The 27,507-nt window shown below is 40.1% G+C and overlaps 1 protein-coding gene across 14 annotated transcripts in view; it reads right to left on the reverse strand.

Annotated features, from left to right (window-relative positions):
- AMBRA1 (autophagy and beclin 1 regulator 1) overlaps positions 1-27,507 on the reverse strand; it is a 179,825-nt gene that overhangs the window by 110,635 nt on the left and 41,683 nt on the right. For 9 of the 14 annotated variants that reach the window (XR_006714434.1, XM_045486706.1, XM_045486707.1 and 6 more), the window contains one exon: positions 35-121. The exons of the other annotated variants lie outside the window; for them this stretch is intronic. Coding sequence is in view for 8 of the 9 variants with exons in the window: in XM_045486706.1 (XP_045342662.1) it covers positions 35-121 (87 nt within the window). In the remaining variant the exon portion in view is untranslated. The remainder of the gene's footprint in view (positions 1-34; positions 122-27,507) is intronic. 14 annotated transcript variants of the gene reach the window in all.

A 27,507-nucleotide genomic window follows, 5' to 3' on the forward strand; every position in this document is an offset into this window, starting at 1 on the left:
CCCCACCTAGTGCCATTTCTCACTTTGGCCTTACCTCGCTGGGTCTGGGTAAATTGGGTGCTCTCTGGATCCTGCTCCATCATAACGGGATAATGAAATGAGGGAAGACTCCAGCAGCCTCCTAGCAGAGATTAAAAAAATGGCAATAATCCCTGTCAATTACCAACTCAGAGGTCATTCATAAGGAAAAATAGGGGGAGAGATAAATAACATCCCCCTTTGCAGCTAACTGACACCTGTTATCTGGGATCACACCTTCCTACAAACTAAATAAATAAATAAACGAGCTACAGAGCTCCCACACTGGGTATGGCCACTGTATATGCTGAATACTGCTCTTCAGTGAGAAATGAACACGTGCTTCAGAGACATGATCTTATTTCTATTTGTAGTATCTCCAGCAGACAAATAGGAGGTTGGGATCAACACAGGAGGGGAAAATTAGGCATACCCAGAGATGATCATGTAGTGCCAACACTTATCTTGGTGTTCAGTTCCTCCATGTTACCCTAATCCACATTCCCTTATCTTCTACTCATTCTGCTCTGCCTACACCCTTTTTGTGAGAAGGAGTACTCCTCAGGCTCTCTTAACAACTGACAAAAATCTTTAATTATATAATCTAGCCCAATCATAAGTTCAACTGAGCATATATGATACACCCACATTTTATTGAGTACTTTTTTGGTGCCAGGTGAATACTAAGCACTTCACATATATTTCTTTACTTAAACCTCACCATAACCTGGAAAGGGAGGCATTACTATACAAACATGAGAACACTGGGCCTAAAAGTTAAGTATATGGCACTGCGGCACAGGGCTATTAAATGACAGCACCAGGACTCCATGAAGTTCTGTGAACTCCAAAATGCTTCAAACCAGGATGCTATACTGTAGGACCTTGTAGGCTCCAGGCAGGTAAAAAGTGTGTATGTATCCACTGTGAGTCCAAGCTAGAAGGTGGGCTTTGTATCACTGGCTCTTCCTGTTTTTTAAGGGAAGCCAGAAATCTGGACTTCTCCATGTAATCTCCTGACAGTTAAAGTTTAGCTAAAACATTTTTTTCCCTCTTTGTACAAGGGCCACTTTAAACACATCTGATAAATGTGGCCCAGGGACCCCCTAGTTTGCCATGTCTGCCACACTGCTTCCCAATTCAAATGTGCCTTGGCAGCCAATCAAGCTCCTGCCAGAGAACACATTTCAAAGGAAATGGTCTCAGAAAGAAATGCATATTGTTCCTCTCCAGCAGCATCTTGCCTGGCTCTCCCGGGAACAGGTCTCCGGCTCCCTGCCAGACTCTTCTTTAAAGCAGATCTGCAGGATAAGGACAGCAGCTACCAATCTTTTCCAATTGAGTTAATTCAATTCACTGTTATTAAAACCAGCTGGCTTTAGGTATAGTCATGTGCAGTCACTTTATCCCAGCAACTGGCTCACCAAAGCATTTCCCCTAACAGCCTGGGAAAGAGATATAGCAGAGGCCCTGTCAAGCTGGCTTGCTACCTTTCCTGCCCAGGACAACCAACTGTTACATGATGTTTTCTATCTAGACAAGGCCTACAACCCCCACACATAAGACCATTTACACAGTCCTACTACTGATGGAGAGAACATTACAATGTAACCAATGAGGCAGAGAAGAAAGCAATAAAATACATCTCTCGCTGAAAACCTGAATCTTCAATGGTATCACTGTTTACAGCAGCAGAAATGCCATGTTTCATCAATTCTAAGAGCCACCCTCCCATTTATAATATGTCTGAAATTGGGATGTATCTTATAAATGCATGACGCCGTTTAATTGGCAGGATTTTTTTTCTTTTCATTAGGGTCACATAAAATAATGACTAAAATAATGGTATGTCTCAGAGTTTTGCACCACAGAATGTTAGAGGAAGGGGCAGTGAGAGGCACACAGACTGGAGAAAGAAGAAAAGTGAAATTTCGAGAGGAGTATCTATTCAGGACTTTTATGCCATCTTAGATAAATACTTGTTCACTACTAATGAATTAGTTCTAGGAATTGGAAGGTTGGAGAATAGAAGCAAGACCTGGGAGCAGCTGACTTCCCTGGAACACCGAGAAGTTTGTTCCATCCCAAAGGGCTCTGGAGTCAGTCCTGGCCATAACAGCCCTAGCTTGTTATCCTCCAAATGGCTGCTTAGTAAGCAGAAGCCCTTTGGCAAAGAGCATCCTGCAGAGTGACCAACACATATCCTTCTTAAGTACTTCTGCCTGGAAAATGATGCTACTAAGTTGGGAAGCCAACATTACCCCCTACTTCTATGCTAAGGCTGTGCCAGTATTCAGAGAGAAGATGACTTTTTTTTTTTAAATTTTCTTTTTTTTTCCCAACGTTTATTTATTTTTGGGACAGAGAGAGACAGAGTATGAACGGGGGAGGGGCAGAGAGAGAGGGAGACACAGAATCGGAAACAGGCTCCAGGCTCTGAGCCATCAGCCCAGAGCCTGATGCGGGGCTCGAACTCACGGACCGCGAGATCGTGACCTGGCTGAAGTCGGACACTTAACCGACTGCGCCACCCAGGCGCCCAGAAGATGACTTTTTAAGAATGCTATAAAGGAGATTCTTGAACTGGGAGAGTTTGGATTAGATAATTTCAATTTTAATGATTCCGTTTTATAATCCTGCAAAGTCTACTTCCCACCTTACTTTCCTATCTTAATTAAGAAGACTTCTTTAAATCAGGGTAAAACCAAAATGTTAAGCTGTATCTCTGGGGAGTCCCTGATGAGGTTCTTCTGGAACATGCATCCCTTGTGCCTACTCACTACAGAATCTGCTAGCACCATTTGCTCCCCAGGCAATACAATGGACTGGCAAGCCATATATATACATGGCATTTTAACTGCTAATACACAAAATCAGGAGAGCCAATTACTATGAATAGCACCCCCACACACTTATCACCGATTAAACATTAAGTTTTCGTCAATTACGAGTACTATCTGAAGGAATAAAAGACTTCTCCAATTGGTATTGAACAGAGAAAAGAACAAGAGCTACTAGATGAGTAAACATGACCACCACTCCTAGGAACCTCTAAGAAAGGCCTTTCTCTCCTACAGTTAGCTTCCTACAAAGAGCCATCCATGGGGAAATGATACAAAATGCAATGAGATGGCAGCTGTGTGCCTTCTTCACTGGCCACCACAAATGTGACTTGAATTAACCATCTATCGTGCAATTCAACAATGGGAAATCAGGTAGGACTTAGAAGGGGCTCACACAAGCTTATTCAAGCTTGAAGCTACCTTTTCATTCTGACCTGTGATCACAATTTAGAAATGTATTTATTTATTTATTGATGTTTCTTTATTTTTTGAGAGAGAGACGGTGAGAGCCAGGGAAGGGCAGAGAGAGAGAAAGGGAGACACAGAATCCGAAGCAGGCCCAGGCTCTGAGCTGTCAGCACAGAGCCCGATGCGGAGCTCAAACTCACAAACCGTGAGATCACGACCTGAGCTGAATTCTGATGCTTAACTGACTGAGCCACCCAGGTGCCCCAAGAAGGGTTTTTAAAGAGTCACTGAACCCGTCAGGGAAAAAAACAAAAACCCTCTTTCTTTACAAGTTTGCCTGGTTCGTTCTCTGTATCAGTGGCGTCCAAGTGAGACACACAAAGGTTGTGCTATTTCAATCCACTGGAGAACAGAAAGAAAATATCAGAACTTTTGTTTTATAATGTATGACCATAATGTATAACACACATGGATTGCTAAAAAGCCTTTACTAACAGAAGTATTTTTTAAAGTCTGGAGACCACTGCTCTATCAAACTATATCCTACTTTTAAGAAAATTTCACATTTAAAAGAATATGCACAAATATATAAATATAAGAGCCATAAATATGCAAAACATAACCATACTCATACATAGAGCAGAAGAGAGAGAATGATAAAGCAAATGTGGTAAAATGCCAATATTTAGGGAATATGGGTAGAGAGTACATGGGATTTCTTTGCACTATTATTTGCAACTTTTCTTCTTTTCTGAAATTATTTCAAAATTAAAAACATTCAACATACAAAATTGAAAAGTGAACCACTGAAAACTAAAAAGAAACTGCTTCATTTTCAAAAGAATTGCTCACTTCTTAAAAAGGATTTCTTCAAGTATCAAGTTGCCCTAATGCCCCTAGGCAGGTTTGGTAAACTACAGGCCCCAAGTCAGCTGCCTGTTTTTATAAAGTTTTATTCAAACATAGCCACATCCATTCATTTATATATTGTCTATGGCTGCTTTGAAGCCAGGAAGGCAGAGTTAAGTACTATCAGGATAGTAACAGCCTTAAAATACTTACTACCTGGTCCTTTACAGAAAAAAAATCTGCCCATCCCTGCTCTAAAATATTTGCTTACATAAAATCCTCTGAAAGATAAAGTGGAGTCACTAGGAAATGGAACAGAAAAACCTGAAATCAAAGTATTACACACTAGAATAAGTTATCAAAATTAATATTAAGCCCCGCTAAAATCATTAGTCAATAGAAACACAATTCAGGCTGTAAAATTCCTAACATTTTATTTTACTTTGTTTCATTTTTAGAGAGCGAGCGTGCGCACTAGTGAAGGAGAGAGGCAGAGGTGGGGAGAGAGAGAATCTTAAACAGGTTCCACACTCAGGGTGAAGCCCAACATGGCTCTATCCCACCACCCTGGGATCATGACCTGAGCTGAAGTCAAGAGTCAGGAGGCTCAACTGACTGAGCCACCCAGGCGCACCACCCCTCTTGCATTTTAAATGACCATAGCTATTTCTTCCTTCCCTGATTAATATTCTGAATATGTGCAAGGGGGTTCCCTAGATCCCCTAGATCCTTTGATGACTAAGAAAGAAAAAAAAAAAATAGTGGAAGAGATCTCTGGGAAAGAACAAAGTTGTCAGGGCAGGTGAGATGGGTCATCTAAAAAAAAAGAACTTTCGTTTCAAATCCAATGGATATCAGAGTTAAGAAGAAGCAAACCGTTTGGGTACTAGTCTAGACAGAATGAGTAAGCTGGTGACAACTTTTCCTTACTAAACAATTATGTCCTGAAGATATTCTTTTAACTAGTTGTCAGATCACAGAAAAAAAATCAATATCCTAAAGCAAATAGACATGTGCAAACCTTCTCTAATCACTGGAAAATATCAACTTGCCAGAATTCTGTGACCTATATGAGACGTAAAGCCTGCTCTGAGAACCTAAGAGGCCACTGATGCCCCATGCCCAAAGAGTAATTTCCCGGCCTGGCTTTGATGTCTGGGTGGTATTTGCTATTTCAGTTCTGGGAAGCCAAACCCAAAACTAATAGCTCCCTTCTGCCTAGAAAATAAAATCCAAATTCCTCAGCTTGGTATCCAAAGCTCTGTAGCCAAACTTCTCATTCCTTCTGGGTATACGATACACTCTAGCCTGGTGGTTTTCAAACTTTTTGGTTTCAGAACTCCTTTAACATTCTTAAAAATTACTGAGGACCCCAAGAAGCTTTCGTTTATATGGGTTTTATCTATCAATATTTATATTTGAAATTGAAATTGAGGAATTTTTAACACAAGCATACATTCCATCATCCATGATAATCATAATAACCTTGTTACACGTCACACAGTGAAAACTCCACTGAACACCTGTGAAACAGAGAGAGAACAGCTCAACATTATTACAAAAATAGTTTTGACTTCAGAGACCCCAGGCCATACTTTGAGAACCACTGCTCTAGCTAAACTAAACACACTCTCACTATCTCATCTATGCATTTAGGTTGGCCATTGCTTCTTTCTGGAAAGTTCTCTTTCCTCATTTCTAACTTAAAAAATCCTTTTAATCCTTTAAGGCTCAAAATCCTTTAAGGCTCCTCCATCCAAAAGTTTATACTCTCTTCCCCAAGACCCCCACTGCATTCTGAAACCTCCCTTCAAAGGCCTCTACCAAGTCACCTTGTACTACACTTACTGATAAGTATGTTTTGTCTCTGCTACTGGACTACAACCCACATGAAAGCAAGTACTGGGTCCAAGTTATCTTTTTGTCCCCATTAAAACTCCTATCCTAATTAACATGTAATGGGAGACCAATAAGAATATCTGTGAATAAATCAGCAGTCGTAAGATTTGGAAGAATAAATAAGAAGATCTGACTGCCCCTCACTGACCCCATGACTTTCTGACAAGGATGCTAGATGTCCAAAAACTCACACTAAAACTCCTGAAGGAACAAGGTTTTCAGAAACTGCTTACATCACTCCTCATCCCTCTGGTCACTTAAGCTGCTCAGGTTAAAGTGCTGACATAGTTGTACTGATAAATGCAGTGCAGCCAGGTCCCTGAGAGGCTTATTAAATCAGAAAGTCAGAGGCTGGCTACTTGCCTGAGAAACTACTACAGATGCTCCTGCATGGTATATTGCTAAAAGAGACCTCATAGGGGAAAGAGGGCAATGATTTCAGGGGGAAGGAGGGGCAGGAGGCCAAAGAAACTTGGATGCACTATTGCCTTATTCATTTTTGAATCTTGCTCTGCAAGCCTCTGATCTCTCCTTGGCGCATGCCTGGGCTGGGAGATGACAGCCCTTATTCTTTGTAAAAAATAATTGTGTGTTCTGAAATGACACCTCTATTATGATTTCCAAATTGACATCTCTGCTTTAAAGCGGAGGCATCCAAGCCTCCCCATTTCACACACTGGCAATTATCGTTTAAGTTATCCAACAATAGGCACTCATCTGATCACTGCAGGGCCCCCTATTTCTAGGGGTGCTTTTACAGCACCATGCTGTTGCCAGTGGAGCCTGGCAGACAACTCCTGCCCCTGTTATGGGGTAGACCAAGGCAAGGTGGCACTGCTACAAGGCTAATACCATCAGAGAAGAAAACAAATATACTATATTAAGAGCTCACAGTGCCTGTCCTATGAATTGGCCTTATTTTACTATCATCAAGCATAAACCATTCACGGGGCTCAAAACAATGCCTTTCACCATAACCTCTTTACAAAACATTAATGTATTCCTCAATGCCTCTGTGCAGCAGACAGTAAAACATCAGAGCACAACATACCAAAAGGAAAGAAGCTGGAAAGAATTCATATTCAGTATACAACCGTGTATCTAGTTATACAAAGTCTTACCTGAAAAGTCAGCCAGAATGCTCTGGGAAAACCTGACCCTCTGCTAACCGTTTGGTGGGTGGTTATTTTTAATACAATTATAAAATGATTGGTTGGCACTATGCTTTGCTCTTGTATATCCTCAACACATTAGACCATACTTATAATATTTCAATTTATAATAAAAACTCACTTTTGTCAGCATCTGAATTCAAAGGCCCAAGGTGATCTACATGGATGTGTTTATACTGTCTCCAAATTCATTTTCTCTGGCAGACTTGGAAGGTCTGCTCACAGAAGACCACAGACTTTTTTTTTTTTTTTTAATTAGAAATTTAGATCAGAGGCTTTTCACCAAAGGATGAACAAGAACATATCAATGACGACAAGTCCCACAGCTAGTTCTGATACTCACATGCACAGATACCCGAGAAGCAACAGCTGTGATATACAGGTTTAGATTTTAATTAAGAGGCAGTGCATCCTAATCGACTTATTTTCCCCAAAATCAAGAAGAGATTTACAAAATCCAATAATCCTAATTTCTCAGCTAATTTTATTAAAAATAATAGATAATCCTCAAAAAGGCTACTCTAGACCAACTAATTTTACAAAGAATATATTGGGTAGAATCATTTACTGCTTCAATAACAGCAAATCCATACACTTCTTCTTAGATGATTTTTCACACTCATATTCCCAACCTGAAATTTAAAAAACCTTTGACGAAAGCCATCTGTTCTTAAATGACAGGCCACTGACCCTGGTATACTGCAAACACTATATATTATAAAATGAAGTAAAACCTTAGGGGTAACATCAGGAGAGCAAAGAGAGTAAATGAAGCCTTACAAGAGAACGAGGAAAAAAGAATACACAGTGGCTGGAGCATTTACTAACCAAAGGCAAAGAGGCAGCCTTCCTGGCTCATGTCCTCAAGTAATGTGGTTTCTGGAATCTACAGAAATAGACGAGGGGCAGAGACTCTAGCTGAGCCCCCAAACAATCCACTGTTAGCCCTTGAGGTAGCACAAAGCTCAGAGTACAACCACTTTTCTTATATCCTGGGTTCATTCTGAACTGCTTCTCTTAGTAACATTTGATTTTCACTGATTCGGCTCTAGGGTATACTGCTTGCCCTTCCACCCTGATCCTGACTTCAGCAACATTCTTGATTCCTTTTGGACTCAGCATTTGACTCCACTGGAATAATTTCTCCACCATTTCCCTCTGTCTAGACAACATGAAATTGTCATAAATGACACCTAAAGTACAATTAGTAGAGAAAAGGCAATTTCCACTCTCCTCCCCCATTCCCCAAAAGAATTGCACATTAATGTCCTCTGGCACGTCAATCAACACTACCCTGAAGATTAACTCTGTGGAGCCTGGAAGCCATTTAATTCTCAGCTTACTAAATATTACGCCTTTCCCCCTCTACTATAATTAGAAGATGTAAATTGCCTTCTTTTCACTAGCACTAATGCTTGTAATCTCAGAGATCTGAATGCCTGCTAAATCAATACCTGTGTAAAAAAAAAAAAGTCCTTACAAACACCACTTTATCCAGCTGCATTTGATTTAGGGGACTCACAGACAAAAGCAAAAAGATAAAGCAAAAGTGGAGAAAGGCACTGAGAGAAAGGCAAGACTCAAGATCATCAGAACCAGGCAAATACTATTGTAACTATTATAAAATGGTTTGAAGACACTGCCAGTTCCTTGTGAGAAGTAACATTAAAAAAAAAAAAACAAAAACAAAAAACCAGCAAAACTGAAGGACAGCAAATCATGAAATAACTTATCAGTGATTTTTAATGGAGGGGACTTCCCCCAGGGAAATGGCAATGTCTGGAGACAGTTGTTGCAAATGGGTGGAGAGATGCACGGGCATCTAGTGGATAAAGGTCAGGGATACTGCTAAACATCCTACAACACATAGCACAGCCTCCCACAATAAAGAATTATTCAGACTTGGGGCGCCTGGGTGGCTCAGTTGGTTAAGCATCCAACTTTTGATTTCGGCTCAGGTTGTGATGATTTGTGAGATGAAGCCTACCTGGGATTCTCTTTCTCCCTCCCTCCCTCTTTCTCTCTCTCTCTCAAAATAAAAAAAAAAAAAAAAAAAAAAAAAAAAGAATTACCCAGCCCCAAATGTTAATACTATTAACTTTTGTTGAAAAACTCTCTAATACATCTTAATGGTTGGAGACTAACCAAGAGAAACTCTTAGTAACTAACATATATATCATAAGTCTGTGTTTTAGCTATAGAATCAGAATGCAGTTTAAATTCATCATCTTGTTTCACTTACTAGCTATGCGACCTTTGGGAAAGTCCATTATCTTCAGTGCCCAAATTTAACGGGGAATCCCTATTTCACAAAGTTGTTATAATTAAGAACGTATGTAAAATATAGTAGCCATCACACAACCCAAAAAGTACCGACTATTCTTTTCTTCCCTGGACTACAACTCCTAAAGTGTCTGCAGGGCACTCTGGCCACTCAAGTCACTATGCTCAAAAAGGTGATTCCTCAGGAAAAAAAAAAAAAAAAGACATGTGTTGAGAAGGATGAGTACTGTAGAGGCATAAACACTGGTATATGAACCCTAAGATATGAACCCTAAGGATCACATGTACCTCACCCAAACTAATAAAAGCAGTCATTTATCTACCAGTCTGTTAGTCTATCCAACCACTGATTCAAATCACGAGTACTTATTGTCTACCATTGGGTATATATTAGTATATAGGTTAGATATGGTCCCTATAGTAGTCTCCAAAAATGGACCCCAGAGAACCATACTTCTTAGTATTCTTGCCCTTGTTTGGTTTCCTCCCACACTGAACCTAGACCAGTCTGTTACTTGCTTTAACCAAGAGAATGTGGCAAGCTGTGCCAGTCTTGGTCCTAGCCTTTGAAAGAACTGACAGCTTCCATTTCCTCCCTCTTGGAACTGTCACTTGGGGAGGAAGCCTTAAGCTGCTAGGTAAAAAGTCTGGCTATTTGGCTGGAGAAGTCTCATGGAGAGGAAGAGGCCTCTGTCCCAAATGAACCTCTAGGTGACTCTAGAGAAACCCCAAGCAAGACCAGCAGAACTTTCTATCTGAGCCCAGTCTATTCAAAGAATAGATAATAAAATTGTTATTTTAAGTCACTAAGTTTTGTTGTGTGGTGTGTTATACATCAACAGATGAATGAAACAGCTCCTGATCTTGAAGAACATACAAGCTAGTCGCGACAGCAGCATTAGCACTAAGTCGATGAAGTTCATTACAAGCCAGAAGTAATCACATCTGTACTCAAAGGAGCCCTAGCTACTATAACAGGACATCAAATAAGACATTTGGAAACAGATCTTAAACGATGAAACTCAATGCAAACTTGCTCACAGTGTCCAAAGCCTAAGTTCTTGATATTGGTCAGAAATATCAACGTCAATTTAGAAAACCTTGCTACTCTTTCCTCCCTATCCCAGTCTGGCTCTCCATCTTTCTGAAACATACTTCTGCCCTGGACGGCTCCCTCTTAATGTAGGGAGGTAGCCTACTTAATGTAGAAGGTAGCCTTAGAATTGGGGAAATTAAGGCTATTTATGCTCCCTCTCTTATCAAGAGGCAGGACCAGTTTTTTGTGTTTTTTTTGCACAAATCACTATAAAAAAAGTACAGGAAGGGGTGCCTGGGTGGCTCAGAAGGTTGAGCATCCAGCTTTGGCTTGGGTCATGATCTCCCAGTTTGTGAGTTTGAGCCCCACCTATAGCCTGCTTTGGATTCTATGTGTCTCCCTCTCTCAAAAATTAAACATTAAAAAAAAATATTTTTTTTTTAAGAGTGCAGGAAAAATGAAGATAATACCCTATTCTCTGCTATGGGCTCAATTACTTTCTGTATTATTAAGCTTTCTAATAAAGAACTTCACTGTGTTCGCTGCAAGTGACTAATGGAAGTAACTAGCATCAGCTCTATCGCAATAGCCATTCCTTATCCACCCTTTATAGGCACCTCACTTTTTTTTATGAACTTGGCTTACTCCAATTTTATAAGGTGAGATCTCAAAGATACCCCATAAAGCCTGAAGTCCAAAAAATAATGCCAACAGACCAAAAAAAAAAAAAAAAAAAAAAAAAGACCTGCAAGCATTATGCCACGGCAAAGGGATATTTTTGTTTTGTTTTGTATTTTGAGCAAAGTAATAGAATAAAGGGGAAAAAGAGCAGGCATTTCTTGAGCGTCTAACCTTGTAAAAGCAACTGATACTTAACTCATTTACCCTCACATAATTTTCCAGTTGAGGAAACTGACTTTCAGAAAGGCTCCTTAGCTGCCCAAGGTCACACAACAGAGCTAGAAATCGAATCCAGGATTTCTCAACTCCACATCTTTCTGTTAGAACGCGTTACCAGAAGAGAGAAGACCGGGAACCTGAGGAGACTGTGAGAGTTAAAGCAACATACCATTACACAGAATGAAAGCAAAATAAAAGGTGATGAATAATACAAGGGATCTTAGTACACTACAGAGATTTGGAGGTGTCATAAGAGTTCCCAGATGGTCTAAAACAGTGTTCTCTAACTTAGAGTGTATCAAAACCACCTGGAGAGCTTGTTAAAAAAGCACATTACATCCCCCCCCCCCCCGCCCCGCTCCCCCACCCAAGTTTCTGATTAAGTAAATATGGGGCAAACCCAGGAACTTATATTTCCAGCAAGTTCCCAGGAAATGCTGATGTTCCTGGTCTGGTGACCACACTTTGAGAACCACCAGCCAAAGAGCTCACAATAAACACATTCTGATATATGCACCCTTCTCTCTCAGACCTCATCATATTCAAAATAGTGCCATCAAACACAACTGCCAAATTTAGTGGCTCTATGAGGGACTAATAGTCAGCAACTCTGTTGGGATGAATATTACAACAATGCTCCTTTGCCTTCAAGGAGCAAACAGAAAACGACCAGCCCAGCTTCTGCCTCAATTCTTTATGAGACAAGTGTGAGAAGGAATCAGAAAAGCATGCAGAGAGGGGCGCCTGGTTGGCTCAGTCCGTTAAGCGTCCGACTTCGGCTCAGGTCATGATCTCACAGTCCGTGAGTTCGAGCCCCGCATCGGGCTCTGTGCTGACAGCTCAGAGCCTGGAGCCTGCTTCCGATTCTGTGTCTCCCTCTCTCTCTGACCCTCCCCCATTCATACTTTGTCTCTCTCTGTCTCAAAAATAAATAAACATTAAAAAAAAAAAAAAAAAAAGAAAAGCATGCAGAGAAGACTGCTGGACTTCTGGGACACTAGACTGGAGAAATTTAGAGAAAAAAAAAAGAGAGAGAGAGAGTTCCTTCTTGTTTTAATTTTAAAAGGATTACATCTGCTGAAAAGGAAATTAAGAAAATGCTATTTACAATGGCATCAAAAAGAATGAAATACTTAGGAAGAAATCTAACCAAAGAGGTGAAAGACTTGCACACTGAAACCAAAACACTGCTGAAAAAAATTTAAAAAACACAAATAAATGGCAGGACGTCCCAGGTTCATGGACTGAAAGGCTTAATATTGTTAAAACGTCCATATTAACCGAAAGCAATTTATAGACTCAATGCAATCTCTATCAAAATTCCAATGGTGTTTTTTACAGAAAGAGAAAAAAAAATCCCAAAATTAATATGGAATCTCAAAGGACCAACAGTCAAAACAATCTTTTCTTTTTTTTTTTAAGAGTTTTTATTCAAATTCCAGTTAGTTAACATACAGCGCAATAGCCAAAACAATCTTGAGAAAGCAAAACAAAGCTGAACACCTGACACTTCCTGGTTTCAAAACATATTACAAAGTACAATTATCAAAACAGTATGGTACTGGTATAAAGGCAGGCACACAGAACAAAATAGAGAGTCCAGATATAAACCCTTGCACATGTGATCAAATGATCTTTGACAAAGGTGTCAAGACTACATAGACAATGGAGAATGGATAGTTTCTCCAACAAATGGTACTGGAAAAACTGGCTATCCACATGCAAAAAAAGGAATATAGGCCCTTATCTCATACCACATATAAAAATTAACTAAAAATGAAAAACCTAAATGTAAGACCTGAAACTATAAAAACTTCTAGAAGAAAACACAGAAGGGAAACACAAACAAAAAGAAAAAAGGAAAGAAAACATAGGGGGAAAGCTTTATGACACTAGAAAGTGCTAGGATTTCTTAGATATTACACCAAAAGCACAGTCAAAAAAACAAAAACAAATGGGGCTGTGTCAAACTTAAAAAACTCATGCACAGCAAAGGAAACAATCAAAAGAGTAAAAAGGCAATCAACAGAATAGAAGAAAATATTTGCAAACCGTTTATCAGATAAGGAGTTAACATCCAGAATATATAAGGAACTCATTGGGTAGCTTAGTCGGCTAAGCATCCAATTCTTGATTTTGGCTCAGGTCATGATTGCGCGGTTTGTAAGTTTGAGCCCCACACAGGGCTCTGTGCAGACAGTGAGGAGCCTGCTTGGGATTCTCTCTCTCTCTCTCTCTCTCTCTCTCTCTCTCTGCCCCTCGCTTGCTCTCATTCGTTCTCTCTCTCTTTCAATCAATAAACAAACTTAAAAAAAAAAAAAAAAAAAAAACTCCTACAATTTAACAATAAAAGTCAAACAACCCAATTAAAAAAACGAGCAAAGGACTTGAACATTTACCCAAAGAAGACATACATACAAATGGCCAACAAGCATATGAAAGGTAATCAACAACACTTATCATCAGGAAATGTAAATCAAACCACAATGAGATACCCACCTCATGCCTATTAGAATGTCCACTGCCAAAACAAACAAACAAAAAACAAAAAACAAAAAAAACCAGGAAACCAGTGTTGGTAAGGGTATAGAGAAATTGGAACATTGGCGCATTGTTGTTGGGATTGTAAATGATGCAGCCTCTGTGAAAAACAGTACAGAGGTTCCTCAAAAAATAAAACTACCATATGATCCAGCAATCTTACTTCCTTTTTTTAATATAAAATTTTTTTTGATGTTTATTGATTTTTGAGAGAGAAAGAGACAGCGTGAGCAGGAGATGGGCAGAGACAGAGAGGAAGACACAGAATCTGAAGCAGGCTCCAGACTCTGAGCTGTCAGCACAGAGCCTGACATGGAGCTCGAACCCACGAACTGTGAGATCATGACCTGAGCTGAAGGAGGATGCTTAACTAACTGAGCCACCCAGGCACCCCTACTTCTTCTTCTTCTTTTTTTGGAAGTTTATTTAATTTATTTATTCTGAGAGAAAAACAGTGCAAGAGATGGCAGGAGAGGGGCAAGGGAGAGAGAATCCTAAGCAGGCTCCACACTGTCAGTGCAGAACTGAATGCAAGGCTCAAACTCACAAACTATAAGATCATATCTGAGCGGATATCAAGAGTCAGACCCTTAACCAACTGAGTCAGCCAGGTGCCCCAAGCAATCTTACTTCTGAGTGTATATCCAAAAGAACTGAAAACAAGATCTGAAAGAGATATTTGCCCTCCCATGTTTACTGCAGAATTATTCACAATAGATAAGACGTGGAAGCAACCTAAATTTCCATCAACAGATGAATGGATTAAAAAAATGTGTATACATACATACATAGACACATAATATTTTATTCACCCTTTAAAAAGAAGGAAATCCAGGATGCCTGGGTGGTTGTCAATTGAGTGTCCGTCTTCGACTCAGGTCATGATCTCATTGTTTGTGAGTTCGAGCCCTGCATGGGGCTCTCTGCTGTCAGCGCAGAGCCTGCTTTGGCTCCTCTGACCCCCCTTCTCTCTCTGTCCCTCCTCCACTCATGTTCTCTCCCTCTCTCTCAAAAATAAATAATTATTAAAAATTAAAAAAAAAAAAAAAAAAAAAGGAAGGAACTCCTGTCATATGCTATAACATGGATGATCCTTAAGGACATTATACTAAGTGAAATAAGCCAGTTACAAAAAGACAAATATTACATGACTCCTCCTAAATGAGGTATCTAAAGTAATCAAACTCATAGAAAAAGAAAACAAAATGGCAGTTGCCAGAGATGGGGGGGGATAGGGACAATGAAGAATTGTTCCAGGAGTACAGTGTTCCACTCATGCAAGAAGAAAAGTTCTAGGGATCTGCTGTCCAACTATATGTAAACACTTAAACATACTGTACATTTAAAAAAGAGGGTAGGGTGACGCCAGGTTCCATTTGAAATTTATTTGCAACCTGCTGGGCACAGAAGCCATTGTCTCCACAAACATTGGTGTGGTTGAACTGACAGTTAATGTGTTGTGACCTGGAATTCACCATTAAAAGGGTCACCCAAGCAAAGTCCTGGAGTTTATTTGGTTATTAATATGATTGTTGGCACATCCTATGCAATATATGTAAATTGAATTATGGTATTCATAAATTTAAAATTTATGAATAAAAGATAAAAATAAAGATGGGATTAAAGCTTGTGTATCATCCATTATCCTGTGTAATCAATAAATGATTTAATATTCTCTTGAAAAAAAAATTAAGAGGGTAAATTGATGTATTTTTTTTTTATCACAATAAGAAAGACCAAAAAAGGGGGGGAGGTCCCATTTGCCACCAGAATAAAGGATAAAAGCCACCTTGCTGAAGCGAAGTGATTCAAGGAGACAGTGGGAAGAAACAAACAGAAATGTATAGGAATGTGTAGGGGAGGGAAAGAGTAAAAGAGGTAAAAAGATTCCCACTTGTACCGTGTGATGCTGCAAAGGAAAAGGGCACAATGTTAACAAACTGCAATTCTCTTTTTATGACAAGGTCATGCTTTCAGCCTTTGATTCCTTTATGATCACAATTTTCTACTCCTGTTCTAACTTGATTTTAATTTCCTGGCAGGTGGCATCCAAGCAGCCTTTTTGCTTGAACCTACTCCTCTACCCGAAGTCCTCTGCTCACAGGGAGAGTGCAGCCATTCTCCAAGATTTCACATAGTCCGTCATCAAAGGAAGGTTGATTTCATACTGCATAACCTGACATAACAGAAAGTTGCTCATTAAAGTGTGACCCGGCCAGCAAATAAGCTTGGCACCCCCACTTTCCCTCGTGGAAACAGAGGAGGAGTTTATTAATTGTTGCTATCAAAAAGTCAGGCAGCTTCTCAGGTGAGGGGGCTGTCAGCATGTCAACCCAAAGCCAGCAGGGGACCCCTGTGGGTGAATTAGGCAACTGGGTGGATAGAGGAGAGGATAGTGCAATGCCCAGTGCCTCTCCCTGGTGGAGCTGAGTGGTAGGGCACTCAGAAAACAATTGGCTACAGGGGCACCTGGCTGGTTCAGTTGGTAGAATCATCAGCCCCAATTTCGGCACGGAGCCTACTTTAAAAAACAACAAAAACACACTTGCCTACACAAAATCATCAACACAATCTGCTTGAGCTAATGCAGTGGTAATCAACACAAAATTGAAATTAATTTAAGAAACAGCCCAGTGCAGGGGCGCCTGGGTAGCTCAGTTGGTTAAGCGTCCGACTGCAGCTCAGGTCATGATCTCGTGGTCCATGAGTTCGAGCCCCCCTCTGACAGCTCAGAGCCTACAGCCTGAAGCCTGCTTCAGATCCTGTGTCTCCCTCTCTCTCTGACCCCCCCGCAACTCACACTCTGTCCACAAGCGCTCTCTCTCTCTCTTAAAATAAATAAACATTAAAAAGGGTGATGGGCATTGAGGAGGGCACTTGTTAGGATGAGCACTGGGTATTGTATGAAACCAATTTGACAATAAATTATATTAAAAAAAGAAAAGAAACAGCCCAGTGTAGATTAAGGCACAAATGAAGTTCCATGCCTTGACTAAACAGGCAATAACTACACAACTCCCACTGATAGTTATTATGTAGGAATACAAACCAGATCTTCTGTCTTGTTTTGTTTTTTTTTCAATAGAATCCAGAAATGTGGACTTACGTGGAAAAAACTGAAATTTTTTTAAAACACTATAAAGGTCAAACAAACATACCTGAAAGTTATTCTGTAATCTCTGGGTCAATATTACAGGCCAGCCAACTAAAGCCAAATCTGCTCACATGAACACGTTGTCAGGAATGCTCCCAAAAGAAGTAACACGTACTGGATCCTCCCTTCCCCGTAAACATAGAAGAAATCCAAGGGGAGGAGGAGGAGGAGGAGAAGCTACCTACATGGCTCTTAAGAGCTGGGTCTGAGTAAAGCAAAATGCATTATGCAAACAGACCCCCAAACACCTGATGTTACCGTCTTGGCAAAACCTCCAATGCGCCCATTGGAGCACTACTATGAACAGATACAGTAGAGAAGGGGATCTGCAGGGGGAAGAGTGAGTACATGGGAAATTGTTACTAGTGTATCTGCAGCACACACGTAGATCCCACTGTAGTCCCTGTAACACTCCAACACTCTGAGCTGACAGAACCGATTACATCTTTTCAAGTTCTCAGTATGTACACAAAGCACACAGCCAGCTCTACACCATTCAGCCCCAGAGAGAGGGCCGATGGGGAATAATTTAGATCAGTCTTAACAGGTGCTAATTTGACGGGAGCAGTGGGAGAAGGGCTGCCAGTCAAGCATACTGCCTGGAGGGCCTAGAGGCCCACACCCTTCCCCCCACACCAGGGCAAACCTTCTCATGTGCAAACAATCCCCAAGACAGATAAAGAGCAGGGTTGGAAAACCTTGCTTCAGGGCACATAGGAGAGGAAACTAGAAACTCTTTATGCACTTATTCCAGCTCTTAACCATCAAAGAATCTTACCAAGAGCCAATACTTAGGACATCTAGTACAAAGCAGAGAGAAGTGAGAAGTGAGAAGAGAAGAGAGAGAACACCAGTGCAGAAGCCCCCTACCTACCTCTTTAGGGCCTTCATTATCAGAATGCCTTCTATTACTAAGGCACCTGACTCTCTTCCAAATCACGTTTACTTAAAGCAGGGACTGGTAAACCACAGCCTGTCAGCCAAATCTGGCTGCCTGCCTGTTTTTATACAGCCCATGAGCTAAAAACGGTATTTATATTTTTAAGTAGCTGAAAAACATCAAAAGAAGACTATTTCGTGACACGTGAAAATTATATGAAAATTGCATTTGTGTCCAAAAATAAAATTTTATTGGAACAGAGCCACACTCATTCACTTACATGTTGTCTCTGGCTGCTTTCAAGCTACAATGGCAGAGTTCAATGTTTGCAACACAGACCGTATGGCCTACAAAGCCTAAAATATTTACTATCTTGCCCTTCACAGAAAAAGTTTGCCAACCCTTGATATAGAAGATATAACCAGGGATCATGCTCAGAATTCAAAGAGGCTCAAATATAGAGTGACCTAGTTGGGCAGGTGAGCAGCGAAGGTTAAAAAAATTAACATTGATACCTCTTCCACCCTATCCTCATCTTCATGTTGCCGAAGAAAGAAATGGGCTTTCTAATTACCCCTGAAGACAAATAAGTCAAATATCTAGATGTTATTGCCTTATGATAGGGCCAGAGATGCCTGGTTTCTCCCAATTACTTAACAAGACCCAGAAGACTAGATGGCCAAAAGCCAGTAAGTGAATGTCAAAGATGGAACCAAGGTTCTGTCTCCCTCATACAAGACTGCTGGAGAAGAAAAGTATATGAACACGTCCAGGCTGCAGATATTTAGAATTAATAAAACAAAAGTCCTTTCCAACCTTGAGGAACAGGTTCCTGAATACCCAGTGGTAGGAGAATTTACTACTGAGAAACTTAATCTTTTGGGAGCAGAAACAAAAACAAAACAGCAAACCAGGATTGGGGGTCCCAATCTATGAAATTATATTCACTAAAATAAAATAGGAAACAGAAATATCTTAAGTTAGTAACAATGAATACCATACAATTAATTTTCTTTTACCGTTAACAATGTTCATACTTTTTGGCCCCAGCAATTGTACTTCTAAAAATTCATCCTCCTCTAGAAACACCCGCACAAGTACACAAAGATGATGCAGCACTGTCTGTGAAAGCAAAAACCAGAAACAATCCAGATTCTACAATAGGGCACTGGTTAAATTAACTGTAGTGCTGGATTACTATGCCACAGCCAAAAAGAATGCAAGAGATCTATATACACCAACATGGGGAAACGTCCACGACGTATTAAATGAAATATATAAGTGCCAGAACAGCAGATTTAGTATAACCCCATTTTTACAAATAAAGAAAAAATGGGGGCACCTGGGTGGCTCAGTCAGTTATGCGTCTGATTTCGGCTCAGGTCATGATCTCGTGGTTTGTGGGTTCAAGCCCCGCGTCGGGCTCTGTGCTGACAGCTCAGAGCCTGGAGCCTGCTTCAGATTCTGTGTCTCCCTCCCTCTCTCTCTCTCTCTCTGTCCCTCCCTCATTAGCCCTCTGTATCTGTCTCTCAAAAATGAACAAAAACATTTAAAAGAATTAAAAGAAAAAGAAAAAATGGGTTTTGATTTTCACAGAAAACAACTCTGGAGTTAACACATAAATTGTTAACTGATTAGCACCGCAGAGGACATTCTTTATCAGACATTTCTGTAATGTTTTAATTTTCACAAATGAATTTGTTTTATAAGCAGAAAAAACAGACCTCAAAATGTCCACTGATTATCTCTTGCTCACTATAGCTTTTTGAAGCTCTCCCTTTCTTACAGTTTCAATAACATGCCATTACAGTTTGAGGGGGCAGGGTGGTGGATAGCAAGGCTTTGTTGCAGATAAGATGCCCGCTAAAGAGGCTTTACTTCTTTATTTGTTTAGCCACTCTTCCTCCAAACATTTAAGGCCTTTCTAATTCTGACATAAATTATTGACTTCCGCCTTCTGGTTTTCACCAGTCTCAAGACACAAATTACTCTAAAAGGGTGTGATATTACCTAACTTTGATTTACCCTATTTAGCAGAGCCTCTTCAGTCTATTCTCAATCAGCAACCACAATGATCCTTTAAAAATATGAGATCATGCTACTCCACTTCCGATGGCTTTCCAAATCACTCAGAGTAAGAGGTGAAATCCCTTAAATGGCTTAGAAGGCCCTGCATAATCCGGTCCCCATTACCTCTCTAACTTCATCTTCTATCACGCCATCCTTTGCTGTGCTCCAGCCAAGCTTCTCAGGGATTTTGCATTTGCCTTTCTCTCTTCTAGCTAGAATGCCCTTGGCCCTAATGTTTATAGAGTTTACTCCCTTACTTCCTTGAGGTCTCTGCTCCAATGCCACCTTCTCAGACTTCCTTTGATCCCCCATTTAACACTGCAAACTGCCATCCCAGCACCTCCTACATTTTAAAATATTCTTCCCCAGGGGTGCCTGGGTGGCTCAGTCGGTTGACTGTCCAACTTGAGCTCAGGTCATGATCTCCTGGTTTGTGGGTTCGAGCCCCACATTGGGCTCTCTACTGACAGCATGGAGCCTGCTTGGAATTCTCTCTGCCCTTCCCCCACTTATGTGCATGCACACACATGTATACTCTCTCTCAAAAATAAACATTAAAAAAAAAATTAAAAAATAAATAAAAATAAAATATTCTTCTCCATCAAACTTATCACCATCTGGCATACTAGCTAGCTATTTTATCTAATTTATTGTCTTTCTCCCATCACAATGAGAGATTTACTGCTGGTGCTTAAATAGTGTCTGGTACACAGCAGGTGCTTAGTAAGCATTTGTTAACTGAATGAATGAATCCATCAATCAATGTAATTATCTCACTAGCCCAATGCCCCAGGTTTAAGAGCCTTGCTCATGCATGTGACAGCCCTTGCCATACTCCTCAGTTCCCTTCTATAAGGCCTGAGCTTACCTTCCCCTTCACCTCTCTTAAAACTAAGCTTTCTTGGGGTACCTGGGTGCCTCAGTCGGTTAAGCGTCTGACTTCAGCTCAGGTCATGATCTCACCGCTCATGAGTTCAAGCCCCATGCTGGGCTCTGTGCTGACAGCCCAGAGCCTGGAGCCTGCTTCAGATTGTCTCCCTCCCTCCCTCCCTCCCTCCCTCCCTCCCTCCCTCCCTCTCTCTCTCTCTCTCTCTCTCTCTCTGTCCCTTCACCGCTTGTGCACGGTCTCTCTCTCTCAAAAATAAACACTTAAAAAAAAATTTTTTTAGGGGTGCCTGGGTGGCTCAGTCAGTTAAGTGTCCGACTTCGGCTCAGGTCATGATCTCGCGGTTCGTGAGTTCGAGCCCTGCATCAGGCTCTGTGCTGACAGCTCAGAGCCTGGAGCCTGCTTCAGATTCTGCGTCTCCTCTCTCTCTGGCCCTTCCCCTCTCGAGCTCTGTCTCTCTCTCTCTCTCAAAAATAAAAAAACATTTAAAAAAACTTTTTTTAATATGTTTTTAATTTAAAAAACTAAGCTTCTTATTCCACCATCAGTTTTGTCTCCTTTTTGATTTCTCACTACCTGGTTCTCTCTTTTCCCAGAACAAGTCATGATTTGATCATATCACAAATTAATTTCTCTTGCTTGAGGATTCTTACCTACTTGTCCTCAAATGCCAAACTTGTGAATAAGAATTCAAGAGTTAGAAAAGATTTATTGTAACTTGAATACCAAAGACAATCATTCCACCAATTTTTTAGGGGCGTAATTAGAGGTAAATCAAAATTCTCCCTTAATATGGATTCTGCCCCCCAAAAAAAAGAACCTAAAAGCATCTCAAAACTAAAAAATTCTGGTAATTTTAATGCTCAGACACCCCAAAAAAGAGAGAGAGCGCGCACCCACTTTCTCAAATTTGAAGCATCCTACTGTAAGCAGATTCAGTGGAAGCCTTCCACAGAAACAAAAGAAACATAAAGCACCAATGGGAAACAGAACCTTCACATTTAATTTGGCTTACTCACATCTTATGTGGAGCTTATCAAGACCAAGTATTCTATCACTGGGACTGCAGAGAGTTTTTTTGTTTTTGTTTTAGTAATCTCTACACCCAACATGAAGCTTGAACTCACAACCCCAAGCTCAAGAGTCACATGCTCTTCCAAGTGAGCCACAACCAGGTACCTCAGGACTGCGTGGTCTTTAAGGAGAAACAATGACAACACTGACGGGTAGAGGTACTGGCATCGACGAGAGGCCAAGCCAAAGACTAACAAAACGGTGGCAACTGGAAGCTGTATAACCAAAATCTCTGGTGAACACAGAAGCAAAAATCTTGAACAAAACACTAGCAAACCGAATCCAACAATACATTAAAAAAATTATTCACAAGCAAGTGGGATTTGCTCCTGGGTTGCAATGGCGGCTCAGTATTTACAAATCAATCAATGGGATATGTCATATCAAAAACAGGAAGGAGAATCATACGATCATTTCAACCGAAGCAGAAAAAAGTATTTGACAAAGTACAACATCCATTCATGATAAAAACCTTCAACAAAGTAGGTTTAGAAGGAACATACCTCAACATAATAAAGGCCATATATGAAAAACCCATAGCTAGAATCATCCTCAATGGGGAAAAACTGAGAGACTTTCCCCTAAGGTTACGAACAAGACAGGGATGTCCACTCTCACCACTTTTATTCAGCATGGTATTGGAAGTCCTAGCCACAGCAATCAGATAACAAAAAATGAAAGGCATCCAAATAGGTAAAGAAAAAGCAAACTGTCACTATTTGCAGGCAACATGATACTATGTATAGAAAACCCAAAAGACTCCACCAAAAAACTGCTAGAACTGATAAACGAATTCAGTAAAGTCACAAGATACAAAATCAGTGTACAGAAATCTGTTACATTTCTATATACCAATAATGAAGCTTCAGAAAGGGAAATTAAGAAAACAATCCCATTTACAATTGCACCAAAAATAATAAAATGCCTAGGAATAAACCTAACCAAAGAGGTGAAAGACCTATACTCTGAAAACTATAAAACGGTGATGAAAGAAAGTGAAGATGACACAAAGAAATGGAAAGACATTCCATGCTCATGGATTGGAAAAACAAATACTGTTAAAATGTCTATACTGCCCAAAGCAGTCTACACATATAATGGAATCCCTATCAAAATACCAACAGCATTTTTCACAGAACCAGAACAAATAATCTTAAAATTTGTATGAAACCACAAAAGACTCACATAACTAAAACAATCTTGAAAAAGCAAAGCTGGAGGCATCACAATTCCAAGACTGGAAGTTATATTATAAAGATGTGGTAATCAAAACAGTATGGTACTGGCACAGAATCAGACACACAGATCAACAGAACAGAAAATCCAGAAATAAACCCACAATTATGTGGTCAATTAACCTTCGACAAAGCAGGAAAGAATATCCAATGGGAAAAAGATAGCTTCTTCAACAAATGGTATTGGGAAAACTGGAAAGCTACATGCAAAAGAATGAAACTGCATCACTTTCTTAACATAATACACATAAATAAATTCAAAATGGATTTAAGACCTAAATGTGAGACCTGAAACCATGAAAATTCTAGAAGAGAGCACAGGCAGTAATTCTCTGACATGGGCCAGAACAACTTTTTTCTAGATAGGTCCCCTGAGGCAAAGGAAATAAAAGCAAAAATAAACTATCAGATTACATCAAAATAAAAAGCTTCTGCACAGGGAAGGAAGCAATCTACAAAACTAAAAGGCAACCTACGAAATAAGATACTTGCAAACAACATGTCAGATAAAGGGTTAGCATCCAAAATCCATAAAAAAAAAATTATAAAACTCAACACTCACAAATAATCCAATTTAAAAATGGACACAAGACACAAACAGATATTTCTCCAAAGAAGACACAGATGAGGGTGCCTAGATGGCTCAGTCAGTTGAGCATCTGACTTCTGGTTTCAGCTCAGGTCATGATCTCACAGTTTCTGGGGCAGAGCCCTGCGTGGGCTCCTTGATGACAGCTTGGCGCATGGTTGGGATTCTCTTTCCCGCTCTCTGCCCCTCCCCTGCTTGCTTGCATCTCCCTCCCTCTCTCTATCAAAATAAATAAATAAATAAAAACTTAAAAAAAAAGAAGACATACAGATGGCTAACAGACACATGAAAAGATGCTCATCATCAGGGAAATGCAAATCAACACTACAATGAGATATCACCTCATACCTGTCAGAAATGGCTAAAATCAATAACACAAAAAACAACAGGTGCTGGTGAGAATGTGGAAAAAAAGGAACACTTGTTCCTGCAACACTGCTACAGTCACTCTGGAAAACAGTATGGAGGGTCCTCAAAAAATTAAAAATAGAACTACCCTACAATTCAGCAATCATGGTACTGATTATTTACCCAAAGAATACAAAAATACTAATTTGAAAGGACAGATGCACCCCTATGTTGGATGAATGGATAAAGAATATGTGGTATGTATACATTAGAATATTATTCAGCCATGAAAAAGAATAAAATCTTGCCGATTTCAACAACATGGATGAAGCGAGAATGTATAATGCTAAGTGAAATAAGTCAAAGACAAATACCATATGATTTCACTCCTATATGAAACTGAAGAAACAAAACAAATGAGCAAAGGGGGAAAATACAGACAAATCAAGAAACAGACTCTTAACTATGGGTGGAGGGGGGGAGGCTGGATATGGGTCAAATAGGTAATGGGGATTAAGGAGTACACTTGTAATGAGCACCAGGCGATTAAAATAAAAACATAAAAACAAAACAAACAAACAAAAAAACGAGAAACTATATGATGCTGGTGCACTCGAGGAATATGCAGGCCCTGAGTCAGCGGGAGCCAATATGAAGGACAGCTGATCAGGTGCAATACGACTTATCAAAGGCTTCAGGACAAGCAATATACAAGTTAGAAACAGCATGACAAGGAGCGCCTGGGTGGCTCAGTCAGTTAAGCGTCCGACTTTGGCTCAGGTCATGATCTCACGGTTCACAAGTTTGAACCCCACTTTGGGCTTTCTGTCAGCACAGAGCCTGTTTTGGATCCTCTGTCTCCCTTTCTCTCTGCCACCCTTCCACTCTCTGTTTCTCTCTCTCCCCCCACCTCAAAAATAAGCAGAAAGAAAGAAAGAAAGAAAGAAAGAAAGAAAGAAAGAAAGAAAGAAAGAAAGAAGGAAGGAAAGAAAAAGATGGCATAACAATGAAACATCAGAAGAACAAGTTCTAGGTCACCTGAGCTCAAGTTTTTGTAGGTGTCTTCCATGTACAACTCTAGGTAATGCCACTTCGTTTATTCAACAAGAAACTATTGAGCCAAGATGTAATATAATAATGGGTCTTTTTTTTTTTTTTTTTTTTTTACTAAGAAAGCCAAAAAACGTATACTTCATACTGAATCATAGGGGATATAATTTCAATTCCATTTGTTGAATTCAACTACCATTTACTGAGAACCTACTATGTGCCAGGTAGTATTCTAGGGACTGTAGGAATATAGACGTAATCACTGACTTCAGGGAGCTCAATGACAGAAAGGGAAACATTTTCTGTCACGGGTGCAATATTACAAGGAAGTATCTATATCTCGTACAAGCAACAAAGATAAAGTGATTATTTGGGGGCATTCAGGGAAGTTTTAGTAAAAGGAAAAAGTGACAGAGGTATGAGGTTTTGAATAATAAATTGAGTGTACTCCCATTCAAAGAAACTGAACATAATTTTATATATACGTATGTACATATATACGTACACATATATATATACACGTATATATACGTATATATATGTACATACGTATATATAAACTCTCTAGTCCCAGTAAGGTCAATGGCTCAGAAAAGTTACTAAAGATGGACCTCTCTCTCTCTATATTATGAGGAAGCTTTAAAGACTGGTATTTTCCCAATTTCTAGGTCACCCTGTTGTGGATCCAGGACTAGCCTTGCAGATATATCCATTTATTTTCTTCCATCAATGATGTTTCTGCTGAGAGCTCCCTGGAAAATCCCCATGTGACTAAAGCTGAGGCATCACACAAGTTAGGTGGCCCATAAAGCCTCACCAAATTCCAAAGCAATTCCTTCACAAAAGTCTAAAAATACCCGAGAAATCAAATGAGGGCTTCTAACTCTAACCTTCAATGTTCTCGGCCAAATTTCCCCAATCTTCTTTGATAAGGGAAAAGTGCAGATCAAAAGACATCAGCTCTCAGAATACACTCAATCTTATTAAATACTTCAGACGAAAGGCCTTGTCACCTATCAGGATAAAGAATGCAGAAATAATTCAGTTGAGGAGGATTAGGTCAGATTTTGATCTCCCATTTGTTGGGATGATTATTTTTTTTAAAGCAGGCTTCACACTCAGCACAGAGCCCAATACCGGGCTTGAACTCATGACCCTAAGACCTGAGCTGAAACCAAGAGTTGGGCACTTAACCAACTGAGCCACCCAGGAGCCCCCATCATTCGTTGGGATTTTTACAGTGCTTCCTTAACTGGGATGACTTCAAAAAAACTAATCAAGGGTACCTGGGTGGCTCAGTCAGTTAAGCATCCAACTCTTGATTTCGGCTCAGGTCATGATCTCAAGGTTTGTGAGGTTGAGCCCCTGGATGGGTTCTGTGATGGCAGGGCAGAGCCTGATTGGGATTCATTCATTCTCTCTCATTCTCTCTCATTCTCATTCTCTCTCTCTCTCTCTCTCTCTCTCTCCCCTTCTCCCACGTACGTAAGCTCCTGTTCTCTCTCTCAAAATAAACAAACATTAAAAAAAAAAAAAACCCACAAACTAATCAATGCAGTTCTATGACAAATAACTAAAACACTGTTTCTCATGTATCCCGAGAAATACTGTGTTGATTACATTTCTACCTGGAGGCAATAATTACAAATGATCTATCAGACCTCCAATTTCTTACAGAGAGTTGACAGAAGAGCCCCCCACCCCCACCCCCAGGCAATGGTCTACACGAGCAACAGAGGTTCTGATGGAGAAAACTGATGTGAAAGCACTAATTTCAAGAGGAGGAAAGAGTGCCCTCTTTAGGACCTAGGGGTTTGAATCTACCTTTGCAATAAGCACCTCTTAAAAAGTCATTTCCCCTCTCTGCATCTAAGTTTTCTCATTAAAAACAAAACAACAATAAAAAAATCTGGACTAAATAAACTCTAGGGTTTCTCCAGTTTTAAGATGCCATGTAAATACTTTTCTCTTTTTCCTAATACCAGCCTTTCAAACTCATAGTTTGCTGTAAGCGGCAGGGAGCCACAAAACCCTGATCTGCTAGATTCTGGGCTATGAGACCCAAAAAGTTTCTGGTGGTGAGGAAAGGGCCTGCCACTCAAGTTACAAGTTGTATGCTGGAGTCAGGACTACACAGACAGCTTGCCTTCTACTGCCCGCGGGCAAAAAGAGACAAACCATGAACTGGTTAATACAGCTCAGCCACATACAGCTATACTGAAATATACTCTTGTGCTTAATATTCTCACTATTTGCAAACACTATGAATTAA

Source organism: Leopardus geoffroyi, chromosome D1 (assembly GCF_018350155.1).
Source record: "Leopardus geoffroyi isolate Oge1 chromosome D1, O.geoffroyi_Oge1_pat1.0, whole genome shotgun sequence".
Classification (NCBI taxonomy): Eukaryota; Metazoa; Chordata; class Mammalia; order Carnivora; family Felidae; genus Leopardus; species Leopardus geoffroyi.